This window comes from Eleutherodactylus coqui, chromosome 3 (genome assembly GCF_035609145.1).
Source record: "Eleutherodactylus coqui strain aEleCoq1 chromosome 3, aEleCoq1.hap1, whole genome shotgun sequence".
Classification (NCBI taxonomy): Eukaryota; Metazoa; Chordata; class Amphibia; order Anura; family Eleutherodactylidae; genus Eleutherodactylus; species Eleutherodactylus coqui.
Window position 1 is genome coordinate 167,930,877 of NC_089839.1, and position 14,765 is coordinate 167,945,641.

A 14,765-nucleotide genomic window follows, 5' to 3' on the forward strand; every position below is an offset into this window, starting at 1 on the left:
AGTGATTAACCATTGATGACCTATCCCGAGGTCATCAATAGTTTTTGCCTGGAAACTCTTTAATACGTTTGGTGTTCCAGCCTATCGGCAAGGATGAGGAGGGTGGAACAGACCGCCCCAGGCCGAAATCCTGCCATTACTGCATGCTGACATCACAGGACCCCATCTGTATACTGTCATGTTGACAACGGCAGCATGTTATGTCATCCGGTGATAGAGCGGGCAGCACAGCGCTAGGGTTACATGGTAGTTCCTCTGTGACTAGATTTGGTATTAAATTTATTCCCACCAGCACTCGGGGGTTCAGTCCTACCCTGGCTATGATAGAGCCAAATGGATCCCCCATTTACATAGAGTCAGTTTGGTTTCTACCTGGTTTCTATCTGGGCATCCGACTTTACAGGATTAAATAGTGCAGCATGCTGTGCCGTTTTGGTCTGTTTTTAAAGGGGCTTCAGTGAAGATGTGAAGGAGCCCTCACTGATAACCATTAACCCCTTCAAGCCCCAGGGCATACAGTTACGTCCTGGGTGCACGGGGCTTTGTACAAGTTGGTAGCTGATCCCAGTCCATACATGGCGGGTGCTGGCTGTCTGACAGCTGACACCCGCCCGCAACAGCTGTGATCAGTGATCACTGCTGATCACTCTTTAAATGAATCTGCCAATTCTGACAGCAGCATTTAAAAGCTCCTGTATTTGAGGTCCCAAACTGCTCCTTCTTCCCCCTACTATAAAGATATGCCGTTTGGTTGCCATGGAAGTCTTGGGGCTTCTTTTTGAGGGCTGTCATGACCAACTTATTAGGGCTTCTGTCCACGGGCGACTTTTCACTGCGTTCCCCATGGTAACAATCCGGCCGCGGGGAGTGCAGTGTACGTTTTCAATAGCGTTGCTATGGAAATCGCAGCCCCCCCTATCAACGAGCGGAGAATCACAGCGATTCTCCGCTCGCGGCCGGCAATTCGCAGCATGCTCACCGCGGAGATCCATCTGCTGGCTCCTGTTCCCGGGGTGGAGATCTGTCGTGGGATATCACAAGGCCAGTGGACAGGCAGCCATAGGACATGCATGTGGACTGTCAAAACGTGGTGTAATGCAATACTATAGTATTGCATTATACTATATGAGCGATTAATTGCAAATTCAAGTACCCTCAGTAAGGACAAAAAAAATAAATAAAAAAAAACACACTTTTTAAAAATAAAACAAGGTAATAAAAAAAGTTAAAAACCTTTTCTCAGATCAATCAAAGTAATGCATTAGTTAACTTGCATTGTTAAAAGTTGTCTGAAGAAAAAAAAAAAAAAAGCACAAACACAACAGCACACCAACAGAATTACACCTTTTTGGTAATAACATCTCCGAGAATAAATGAATAAATAGCAATGCAAAAAAGAAATTAAAAAAATCTATGAGCTTTTCGCTACAGTGTGCATGCCATACCAAGACCCCCCCTCCCTAACCAGCCAATTTCAAATTGAACTTAAGCAATTTTTTTAGTTGCTCAGTATATTATATGGTACATTAAGTAAGTACAATTGAAAAGTGAAAATAAAACTAGTCTTGCAGTTAAAAGTCCCTCGGACATCTACAGTCAATTGGTAAAAAATAGGAGAAAAAAAAAGCAACATTTTTTTATTTAAGTGGGGGGGAAAAAAACGAAAAAAAAACACTGCATTATTAAAAGGTTTAATTTTTCTATCCTAAGAATTTCTGCGATTGTTTCAGACTTCTTGCAGTTTTTGTATCCTCTTTCTTAACTTATGACTTGGAGTGAATGTAATAAAAAGTGACATATATGCTTTCCATAGACAACACTTCACTTACAATGTGCTGCCTCCTTTCTGTCACTGCAGAACATCCCTGAGCTGTCTGTCAGAAAACCCTCAGTGGGGCGACTGTATAATGAGCCTTTCTTCACAGCCCCTACAGGACTCTGCATTCAATATTTACATTAAATAACCCTTAAACTCCTAGCTAATTGCCCTCCCTGCTTCACTAGGAGCACGTCACCCTCTCCGCAGTGAAAGGGTTACAGCCTGCAACTTACAAGAGAAGTCTCCCATGGTTTACCATAAGCAGGGGCGGATTGGGAAATCAAAGTGGCCCTGGAAAAAAAGATATATAAAAGCTGCCCCATGTTGTAGGTGGGTCTAAACCAGCAGCAAGTGGGGTGACCCCAAGCAGCCTGGGGTCAGCAAGTCTGCAGCAGCAGTCACGAAGGCGGTGAGAAGCCCATGCAGCGTGCAAAGATCACCAGTTTACTATGAAGCACTTAAGTTAGAATTGGAGGTCATATTAAGGTGCCGCCTAGGTCTAACCAGTTATGCCGCCATGACAAAAGTAATCCTAGACTGGCTTGTCTTTAGTTTCTAAGACAGACATTTATGTCATGTGTCCTGCTTCCACATGTTCCCTATGTTGACTGACAGCCAAGCTTTGGCTATGATGGCCAGGATCTGAAAAACTCTGATCCCCTAACTTAACTCCCTAGATGCTGCGGTCAAAAGCGACCATGGCATCTAAGTAGTTAGAGGGCAGGGGCTCACTCTGTCCTCATTAGACCCCCACAAATGCAATTACGAGAGGCCGATAGGTAACCATGGCAGACAGAGGCCCAGGAAAGACCCCCAGGCATGCCACAGCTGTGTGACTATTAAGATTGTTTAGGACTAATAGATTGTTTTGCACTTTTAGACGCACAAGGAATAACTTTTTTCTATAGCAAGTATACCAAAAATGATATTCTGACGTTCCTGGTGGGTCTAAATAGAAAAACATTAGTAAAAGTTTATTCTACAAAAACTTTTTTTTTTTTTTAACTGAATAAACCACACACAGTATCACTAATCATGGCCAATATAATTACCTCCATACAGTCACTGAAGAAATCCCAATATACCAAGGTCCACATTACCAGCAACACTATGTAAGGGGCAAATCCTGCCACACCATGATCCCATATTGCCACCACATAGTGATTAATACCAACCTGCTATTACTGAATAAAAGATAGTGTTATTATTGGCAATATCGATGAGAGCCAAATACCCCCAGACCATGACCACCTTAGTGTTGCTGTTACAAAGACCATTATTACCCCCCATACAGTGACTGTATAAGCAGTATTTAATAGATCTACATAGGCAGTCTGCAGACTGTATGCATGATTAGGAGTACCGTTCTAGTCAGTGATTACAGTTGACATGCCTCATAACAGGAGTTGTTCACTTTCCCTTTGGCTCATTCAAAAGAGACATCATTCAGTTGTTCATTCGCTGTATAAGTGACTGAAAACAATGGAGCGATCGGGATTTAACCCTTTCCAATCCACTGTCTGACGTCTAAAGACATTATGACTTAAGACTGTACAACTCCGATGTTGGAAGACATCTGTTGGGGTTCTCTTACTGTATTTTGCCAGCCTCTCTGCTGTCGGAGCCTATCCAACGTGCCACCTCAGGCAATACTGGCTTTAGCTAGTACATAGCGCCGTTGTATAACAGCAGACAAAAGAGTAAGCCCCTTAGGAAAATCTGGATACAAATTGGATTGGAAAGGGTTAAACTGACCGATTAGTGAACGAGCCAACGAGGATTTTTATGCCTGCAGAAAACAAACAATTCGTTGCATCATTGGCTGCGATTAGACTGAACGATTAGCATTCGTTTCGTGTAAAAGGGCCTTTACACCATACCCATCTGTTTCTTGCAGACTGTACTGATTTATATTGCTGGTGAAGTGCATTCACAGCAGGACCCCAGTTTGCCAGCATGACAGGTCAGCCGACAGCAGTAAGGTTACACAAACATAATAAACTGAGTTTGAGCTGTAAAGTGCCCCCCCTCCTTGCTGTGGAGACATTAGGCACGTGCGCACAAGTGTCCTGTTATAGATATGGCCCTGCCTGTAGCCCTTGGATATTACACAAACTCCATATGGTAGAACATATGTGGTACAGCCAGGGGCTTCACTAGCAGTGGAGATAGTTATCAACAGTATGCGAGTCCTATGTAAGAGCGGGGAGTCCGAGGCTCCCTGTACCCCCTACTTTTCTCTAGTACCGAAATCACAACATAATACCTACCCCACATCAGCATAGCGCCCTTTCTTCATGCGCTAGGCGCAGGAGGAGCGCTGTAGTATCATCATCATGCTCCTCCGATGGGTCAGGTGCAGCGTATGAAGGAATTATTTCATAAGGGGGCATTACTACAACACAGGGGAGTATTACTATAAGGGGACTCTCAAAGTGGACAGTGTTATATAAGGGGGACTCAAGCAGGTCATTAATACTTTACATGGGGCATTCACGAGGACAATATTATAGTGTGGCTTGCAAGGAGAGGGCATTACTACTTTATAGGGTAACACTTTGTAAGGGGGCATGCAGAGGGGTTACAAAAGAAAAGTTGCCTTTATTAAAGTTTAGAGGTAAAAGAGGGTACACAGTGGAACTTCTAACTACTTTCTAGGGAGCATTACAATGTAGGGGCTCTAGTATTTAACATCACATTGTGTGGGATAGTAGAAGAGCACTATTACAGTTTGGGGTACAAATGGTAACACATACATCTATGGCACAATATGGGGCACTATTGTGTGGTACCATTTTACATAAGACATTATTTCTGAATGACAGTATTTTGGCCACCCAGGTCCTCTGCAGGTCATACAAGTGACATCTATTTTTCTGTCTTGTCTATCGAGCACAGAGCACCATGATGACTTCCTCCAGCCACGACAACTTCTCCCTTTTGCAAACTTTGCAGAAACATCTTTGGCTCCTCGTTTTTCTAGAACCTAAAAAACACCTTTACCACAACTTGAACAGCAACCAGCACAGAATTGGGGATACCAGCAGGATAGAGTGTCTGTGTAGGTTGGCAAAGGTGTTTGAGGTTCTAGAAGAGCGAGGAGCCAAAGATGTCCATTTTGCAAATTTAGCAGAAAGTCATGGCCGGAGAAAGTCATCATGGTGCTCTGCGCTCGACAGACAAGACAGAAAAATGGATGTCACCTGCGATAACTGGATATACTTTAATCACTTATATGGTCTGCAGAGTACTTGTGTGGAATCAGTACCTACCGCTATATGGTTACTGTATGGTGGCAATGGGCTTTCCATAGTAGTTTTTATCCAGTAGCAGTATGGTAATATTAGTCACTATGTAGTGGGAATGATGGGACAGAATTATTTGGGCCTTGTACAGTGGTAACATTGGTGTTCGTATAGTGCGTTCGGTTCAGAAGTTACTATGATGATATTTTAGGTGTACTGGCAACAATGTTATAAAATAGCAATACATGTACATTTGTGAGGGGGCAACATAAGCCTTGGGGCTTGTGCCCTGATCTTTTAAGATCCTAGCAACGTCCCTGGGTACAACATGGGCCCAGGTGCCACCTTTTTAATGGCGTTATGAACCCAAAGTTTGGGGTGAGGCTGAAGTACTGCTAATACCCACACATGGGACTGTAACTAGATCCCAGCAGAAGAAACCTTTTTCTTGCTGCATACATAAAAAATGTTGTTCTTCTTGACCCTGTAATATCTAATAGCTAGAGTATGTCACATATACAAGATGACAGAACACTATATACTCTATACAGACACTCCAGATTGTCAAGTAGGACTCCATTCAGGTTACGTTTTATGGAGACCAACATTGAGCCCAACTCAACAAAAACTTTAGGGCAGGGAGAGTAACCAATGGAAGTGTTGTAAATATTGGTTTTGTGCTTCATTGGCCATTTTTCAAGACCAATGAAAACAGTGGGTGACATTTAGCAGGAGGGGGGCCTATGGCGGATTACTTCTGACAGAAGTTGACAGATCTTTGACTGATCACAGCAACCTAGCAGGGGCACCCCTACCATGAGATGGCTTGAGCCTGACACCTCAGAGGTTACCATGAGCTTTTTTTTAATTAACTGGCCATCCAGACAGCAACCTAATAAGCATTTCATCCACTGGGTCTGTAGCTCTGCATCATCTGCTGCTGTCAGTTTGTGGACCCGGACCTCTTTCCATCAACCCCTCCCCCCATCTTCCAAGTACGCAGAGTAGATGCTGGGGAGGTCGGGGGCCACAGACTGACGACAGAAGTGGCAGCCATTGGACCAGAGATACAGATTGAGCGAGTGAAATGCCTGTCTGGTTGCTGCAAGAAGGTCCATTACGGGGCACTAGTACTACTGGGTCCACTATGAAGGTCACTATTACTGCTGGGGCCACTATTACTCTGTCATTTCAGACAAGTCTCACTGGTTGGGCATTTTATTCATTGGCGCTTTCAGCACCCGTAGACTTCCCCTTTCCATCTTCAATTTTGTTGTGTTCTATAACTGTCACTTCCAACCATATAGGGTTCGATGGAGATCTGATGAATCTTGGCAGATTATGCAGCATACCTTCCTATGAAATCTGTTACTTGTAGCAAGCATCCAACATGACTCAGGGATTTTTTTTTTTAGCTCAGTGCTCATGGCTGTAAGTGAACCCATCTACATTTACTTGCATTAGCAATGATTCTCCAGTAACCTCCGAGTGATGAAACATTTGTGCATCGCATCCTATGAATGACAAACTTCTCACTAGGAACATGGCTGCATCAACTGTTCCCTTGAATGCTCATTCTTGAAATCGGAGCTCTTGGCTCAGATCACATCTACGTTCCAGTTTCCATTCTTCTACTCCATCAATAGGCATAGAAAAATATAGGGCGGCTTCAGTTACTGAAGGGTTTCTGATACATTACTGACTCCATTGACTATAATGGGATCCATCGGGATTCCATTATGCTGTCCAGCATTTTCCCCCCAGTCGGATCTGCACTGGAGGCCTCGAACGGAGCCTCTAATGCAGATGTGAACAGAGCCATACAACATATTTCCCTTATACTGCCCATACAACAGCTGTACAATACAATATATAGACAACTCTATCAATCAGGTTTTCAAAACAATTGGCAAGTTCTCCCCCCAATACAGGGATCACTGAAGACCACCTGGATTTGAATAGTTCCCTCCCCACTGTGGGTATTGCGATTATGTGACGCAAGTGAAGAGATAGTTGGATAGTCACAGGACTAGTAGCACAGATAACCATTACATAACCATTCAGACCTCTAGGGCAGCATGTCATGTGTGTGATAAATCTAATCTCTCTACAATTCCCAGGAAATTAACTTATGTCATTATATAATCAGATGACTGAAGCAAAATATTCTCCAATACGAGCTTGAAGCTAGAAATCCGGAACCTAGCATCTACGAGGCAAGGCTGATGCAAACACACTGCTCCAGAATTAGCAATTAGATCACCTCTAGGTGACGTCCTGCACTCAATTCGTGGACCCCCACATTTAAAGTCACATACAGTTCACAAAATGTGGACTATTTCTGTTAGATTCTATAGCAAATCATGCAAGTCCATATCTCATAAGTGATGAATATATACCACAGTCTTACCTGAAGTTCACACCACGCTACTTCCACCCATGTTTCTGTATCCAGACCCTTATAAACAGTCTTAAAGGAGCCTCTTCCAATTTCAATGTCAAACTTTAAAAACCTGCCATCAGGGGAGGTAGAAACAGCTTTTATATCTGCCTCCTCTTCATCGTCATCCTCCTCTTTTTTAGACTTTGGTACCTCTTTTAAAGTTTCAGGTTCATCTTTTTTCTCTTGTTCATCTTGGTCTTGTGGTCCTTCTCCTTTGCTTTCCTTAGAGGTCCCAGACTTCACTTCAAGGGCCTCTTTGGTCAAAGCCTGCTCACTGGTCCCATGTGCTCTCTTGGCAATGGCTCTCCTGGCTCTAGAGATAGGGATGACCTTGTTGTGGTGTTGAGAATCACTCAAGTCTAGAACCGGAGTTTCTTCTTGATCGGAGTCTACCACAGTCCTTCTTAAGAACCTCAGCTTGACCGTTTTAGAGTCTTTAGCAGCTGGCACAAGCTGTGTTTCTTTCCCCGAGTTGAGCATTGCAGTGTCCATGATATCCACACCAGTGTTCATCCCATGAATATTCATAGATTTCCCCGCACAGTCATTGGATTCTACAAGACACTTATGTCTCAGAACCGGATCCTTCTTGCAACAAACCCCACTTACATTTGCGGCTGCAGCCCGAGATCCCCGCGTTCCCGGTTTGCTGGGATCATGGTACATATCAGTTTAAGGGGGAAAAAAACAAAAACTCAGATTCCCCTGCAGGAGGCTGTGACGCAGACAGATGCAATTGCAGCAGCCCTTTCTAAAGCTCCCATGGAAAGGTTATAAAAGTCGGCCCCCCCAGATCACTGCAGATCCTCCGTCAGCACTGCAAGCCCAGATCTTGTCAGAAAACCACAGGAGCCTGCAAAAAAGGAGACAAATCATTAGAGACACAGCAGCGTGGACTCACTCCACTCCCCATCTGCGATCAGGAGCTGTCCAGCACCACCTCCCATCTACTGGGGTCAGTACAGACACGTGGGAAAAGTGGGCTACAGCTCCTGACATTAGGAGGACGTGAGGAATAATGCAAGATGTGGCTAGCATGAGTCACAAGGAGCTGTGGTCATAGGGATCTCCTAAATGAAGGAGCATCCAGGGTTGTGTAGTACATTTACAAATGATTAACTGGCACCTCCCTGTAAGGTGCCCACTGCTGTCTTCTGGATGGGCCTGGGGCATCTTGTTAGAGCAAAAAGATGGGGATAAGTTGCTGCAAGGCCATGACCCCCTCAATTACATAAAGAATAGGTGGGTACAGATCACACAAGATACAAGTACCAGGCCTGGCAGTCATTTATTAAGCACACCCACTGGTATCAGGCCTGGCATGTTTACAGAGTGGGTGCCAGGCCTGCCATCCTCTCCGCTGCCAGCCTACAGCATTTAAAACATTAATGATATTCCAAATGCGACAAAGTGCAGCTCCTATGTGGCCCCGCAGCAACACCATTCCTGCTTAACTCCTGCACTGCTGGTTGATACCAGAGAGAAAGAAAAAAAGAAAGAAGAATACAAAAAGGGGCTGGGTACTAAGAAGAAGCACATGCATGCAAAGGGTGGGGAGAGGAAGACAATACTCACATGGATCCCAGGGGAGATGCTTCACTACATCTATATATACTCACAGCATGCAGATACAACTTCTCACCTTTACACAATGACCCCCACTGCAGGCTCCTGCCGACCCCACCCCAGCATGCCCTGCTCTCTGCACCCTCAATACCCACCCTGATCACAGGACGCAGGGTACCCCCAGTACATGGCAGGTTAGTCTGCGCCCCCTGCAACCCTCTGCGCTCGTCCTCTGCTTTGTAATGACATCTCCATTCAGCAAGCCGGCTGCTGGACAAGGGGATGCCTAGGTGGGCAATGCAGGAGGAGGAGAAGGAGAGGCAGGCTGGGAGGAGGATCCACGGGCTCTGGACCAAGAAGGAGCCTGCATCTCCCTGCTCGCCCCTCCCTGATGGATGAGGACGACAGCCGCCGGGTGGAGGAGCCTGCAGGAAGGAGACAGCAGCATGGACTCACTCCCCACCTGCCATCTACTGGGGGCAGGCACGTGGGCTGCAGCCCCTGGCGTCAGGAGTGAGGAAGAATGCAGAATGTGGCTACAATGTATCACAAGGAGCTGTGGACATCGGGATCTCCTAAAGGAGCATCCAGGGTTGTGTATGATTAACTGGCACCTCCCTGTGAGGTGCCCACTGCTGTCTTCTGGATGTCTTCCCTTGTAGGGGCCAAGGGATGGGGATAAGTTGCTGCAAGGCCATGACCCCCTCAATTACACAAAGAGTAGGTGGATACAGATCACACAAGATAGAAGTACCAGGCCTGGCAGTCTTTTATTAGGCACACCCACTGGTATCAGGCCTGGCATATTCCCTATACAAAGTGGGTGCCAGGCCTGCCATCCTCTGGCCTGCCAGCTTACAGCATTTAAACATTGATATTTTATATGCAACAAAGTTTAGCTTCTATAATGGCCCCACAGCATACCATTCCCGTTTAACTCCTGCACTGCTGGCTGACACCAGAGGAAAAGGGCTGGGTAGTAAAAAGCAGCACATGCATTCAAAGGGTGGGGAGAAGAAGACAATACTAACATGGAAAGGAAGGGGGCTGCATCATTACATCTATAGATACTCGCATCATACAGATACAACTTCTCATGTTTACACCCCCAGTCCAGGCTTATGCTGACCTCACCCCACCATGCCCTGCTCTGTTTTCTGCACCCTCCATACCCACGCTTATCACAGGACATAAGGTGCCCCCAGTACATGGCAAGTTAATGAGCGCCAGCAATCCCTTGTGCTTATCTTCTGCTTTGTAATGACATCTCCTTTCCGCAAGTCAGCTGCTGGACAAGGGGATGCTTAGGTGGGCAATGTAGGAGAAGGAGAGGCAGGGTGGGAGGGGAGTGGAGGATCCATGGACAGTGGACCAAGAAGAATCCTGCGTTTCCCAGCTCGCCCCTCCCTGATGGATGAGGACTACAGCCGGTGGCTTTGCAGAGTGCCATTGTCCTCAGGATAGGTCGTCAATAGTTAATTGCTGAGGACCCACCATTTAGGATCCCCGGTGATGAGCGCAGCAGGCCAGACGTGCATCAACAGGGATAGGAGCAGAAGTGCCCTAACTGGATTCACTTCCACTGAAATCAATGGGAGTTGAAGTCAGCTATTCCACTTCTGCCTCTGACACTGGGGACAGATGTGCAAGTGTAATAGGCGCTGCAGCTGACAAGGATTGCAGTGAGAGCAAGGCCAGCTAGGGCACTTCTAGTCCCATCCCCTATTGCTGCATGTTCCACACACAGCACCGACATCGGCCGGACAATCAGATGATAGCTGGGGATCCTGAGCTGCAGTTCCCTGGTGAACAACTATTGAGGAGTTATCCTGAAGATAGGTCATCAATAGCTTTAACCCAGGCGTAATGGACATTAGCAGATTAAAGCAGCAGCCACTGTATTGACAGACGGACGATTCGGTCCGATTGACAATCATTCTGAACCAGAAAGGTGGATGTAAAATTCTAGGTGACGTTCTTTCTTAGTCCAGATCAGCCTCTCTCAAAGGTCAGACCTAAACATCTATGCTGGACCACAGCTAAAGGCCCATGTGCAAGAAGTTCAGCTCGGGACCCCCTCCCTACAATTCTTCATGGCTACCAGTGGTCATCTGCCTTAAATGTTCATCAGCATCGCTGAAGTCTCTGAAGTGGTACATTGGCGCAGCACTAGCAACAACAAGAAAAAAAACAAACAAAACAAAAAAATGGCAGCATGCTTCATTTTTGCGCAGATTCCATTCATACAGCTTCATTGAAGTCAATGGAAGCCGTCCTATCCGCAGCCCTTACGCAATTGACATTGCAGAAAGGTCGCAGATTCCAGATCATCGCTTGGCAATGATGCAGGGAAAGCAGGAGTTTAAAAAAATAATCTGTACTGCGCATGTCTGACGGCTCGCTGTGCTGACCATCCGCAGTACAGAGAAGAAAAAAAAAAAAAAAAAAAAAAAAAAGAGAGCAGGTAAGCGCAGACGCTGCAGCTACCAGGGCCAGATTCTGCATGCGGAATACAACCCGGCCGTGTGCATGCGGCCTTAGTGTGTAATGGTGACATGTATTTCCTCTGCCCCTGTGCGTAAGCTCATTTGCCACTTTTCTGCCCAGACACTCTTACAACCGCCTCTTGTTAGTTACATTACATAGATATGTATCATCTACAAATATTGCTATGGTACTGTACAATTCTTCTATAGGACCCAAAACCAACCCCTATGGTACCCCACTAGTGAGGGTGCCCTAATCAGAGTATGCACCAATTATAACCACCCTCTGCTTTCTATCAGTATTTTTAAAAAGGGGCAGTCCCACAATATAGAATATACAGGGGCTGCAGGGTTTACATGGGGTGCACATAGAACTCACATATAGGGCTCAGATCCATGTCCTGCAACCCAACAACCTCTATGTAGAATATCAAGGCTACCAGAAGTTACACCATTTCCCCATCATAGCATATACTTTGTGCATCAGCAATAGTCAATCGCAGGTAGTCCTGCTAGCCACAACACCCAGGACTTGTACTTGGCATACACGATAAGTCATTAAATGACATTGTTAGGAACTTAAAAGAAACTTACTTTTTTATAACTCTAAGATTTAGAGCTTCTATCCCCTTTTGTGATAAAACTCATAAATGGCCCAGACCACTTCCCACAGGGCTCTGTATTGTGCAGCTTATACACAGGTGACCCGGGATTCTAATTACCCCTCCCGTGGCCATCACCTGGCCTGTGGAGCTACTTTAAAGGGAAACTCCAATGAAAAATGGATTTGTGCATTGGTGTGAATTATTAGAGAGTGGTTTCCTATGCTGTTTGCCAAGTAGACACCTAGGGGTGAGCAGACGTGATGTTCGTGATCCTGGCAGTAGGTGGTGATCAGGATGTGCTCACAGATTAACTGCTATGTATTTTTTACCGGTGTGGTACCAAGGTGACTGGCATGGGACTTCTAGAGTTTTTCCACATCATGAGAGTACCACGCATTGTCCATGTGCCGTGCGGGTCAACCAACATTACAAGTCCCTCTCTTGTGCCAATCGAGCACAAAAATAGGGTGTCCAGCGATTTGAAATTTGGAACATTGGTCCAAGTGAAAAACCGCTCATGGGAACTAACCTGTTCAAATGAATGGGTTATTTTTCAGTGTGAGTTTTGCGCATCTCCGATATACGGACAGAACTGGTACGGAATATCGGCCATGTAAATATGGCCTCAACTACAATATACATTTAACGTTTCTTTATCTGTAATCTATTTTTTTTTTCGGTCCTTGTCTTATTTTTTTAATTCCGTACGTCATCCTGCTTTTTTTTTCCGTCCGCAACAAGGCTAAGCATGAAGCAAGTCTAATTTTTCTGCATTAGGGCTTATTCAGATGACCCAATGCGCAAATACACTTACCGCAGCGCAACGTATTTGCGCGTAAACAAGGTTGGTTGAGGTACATTTGCACATGTCTGAGTATAGTGCTGTACGTTTTGTGCACACAGGGCTAGTTCACACACCCTTTCCGTGGATCAAAGGCTATTATCCTAATGAGGTCCAGATGTGTTCTTTTTCCCATGGTCTTGCGCAGTGTTTCACGGTTCCCCTTATATATTTGCGCACCTCCCATAGACTTCTATGGGGCCATTGCTGCACAAAACGGCGTAAAAAAAAAAAAAAAAAAAGAGCAGCACCTACTTTTTTCTGTGTACGCAAAACACTCTCCATGGGCTGAAATCAATGGGTTCTATTCTCTATGTTTAGCGAGCGTATATTTTACGTGTGCAAATACGGCACATTGAATACTATGGGTCTGTGTGCTCTCTAGACTGTTGTAGAGGCGGACAGCACATGGACTAAAATTGCGCACTTTAACCTGAATTACAGCTGAGATGATAAGAGCTCTCCGGGAATTGAAAGAAAAAAGTTGTGCAGATATTCCCAATATGTTACATATATTCGCAACCTTCACCCGAAAACGTTGAATGGCCTTTTAAGTAATCATGTAGTTATGGCTGATAAGAATGAAGTAATTAGCCGGCAAGTAAATAAGACCCCCTGCACTTATGAGTACATGTAAAGCTTACCTCTATCTGACGGCAAACAGTACTGATATCTATGTGCTGACAAATAGCACATTATGTTATAACAAACAGGTCAGTCTCTACAATGCCAGCGACTGGCCCCCAACAATATGATCGCCATCACACACAAGTCTGAGTCAATGTTTGCTAGGATAAGCCCTAGAAGAAGGGATCTGGAGATAACTTGCTTTGAAGGTAGATTTTAATCCTGCTGTTCTACCTGTTGTGCGCCTTCTGCTATTTCTTAATACTAAGGCCTCACGCCCACGGCCATGTCTTCTGCCTGTATTATGTCCGTATTTTTTATGGACATAATACGGACGGCATAGAATAGCGTTGATTTGCATTGGTGTATGGACGTTTATTTATGTAGGTGTAATACTCTCAATAAAAAAGCAGCATGTCCTATTTCAGTCCCCTGAAATTACCATGAAAGTCTGTGAGGATGCATAAAAACGCAATAAATAAACAGTTGCATATGTATTCACTGCGGTTTTTTTATGTATTTTGCCAGGAGAGAGTAGAAAAAAGTGACCTTAGTTGTGGCCTCTTGCATTTGTTTTTTGCGCACATGAAAAACTTAATAAATACAAATGCATCACAGATGCATACTTATATGAACCTGAGGCACACAAACACAAGCAGTGAAAACTGTGGTTTAGGGTGCATTCAGACCACCGTATATCGGCTCGGTTTTCACGCCAAGCCGATATATGATGTCCTCGTCTGCAGGGGGGGGGGGGAAGGATGGAAGAGCCAGGAGCAGGAACTGAGCTCCCGCCCCCTCTTTGCCTTCTCTCTACCCCCTCTCCGCCCCTCTGCACTATTTGCAATGAAAGGAGGCGGGATGGGGTGGGGCTAAGTTCCAAGAATTAGCCCTGCCCCTGTCCCGACTCTCCTCATTGAAAATAGTGCAGGTGGGCAGAGAGGGGGCGGGAGCTCAGTTCCTACTCCTGGCTCTTCCATCCCCCCCCCCCCCCCCCCGCACAAAGGGACGCCGTATATGGGCTCGGCGTGAAAACCGAGCCGATATACGGTCGTCTGCATTTGTCGGTGTGCGTGAGGCATAAGGCCTGTGTCACACGAATGTATTTGCGTGCACAATATGCTGTGAATAGA

At 45.4% G+C, this 14,765-nt stretch overlaps 1 protein-coding gene across 2 annotated transcripts in view; it reads right to left on the minus strand.

Annotated features, from left to right (window-relative positions):
* The window catches only part of WNK2 (WNK lysine deficient protein kinase 2), a 170,811-nt gene extending 161,501 nt beyond the window's left edge, over window positions 1-9,310 (minus strand). For both annotated transcript variants that reach the window (XM_066596508.1, XM_066596507.1), the window contains exons 1-2: window positions 9,229-9,310; window positions 7,475-8,360 (exon numbers count right to left, since the gene is read on the minus strand). In XM_066596508.1, coding sequence (XP_066452605.1) covers window positions 7,475-8,173 — 699 coding nt within the window. In that variant the 5' untranslated portion in view covers window positions 8,174-8,360; window positions 9,229-9,310. The remainder of the gene's footprint in view (window positions 1-7,474; window positions 8,361-9,228) is intronic.
* Window positions 9,311-14,765: the final 5,455 nt, after the last annotated feature.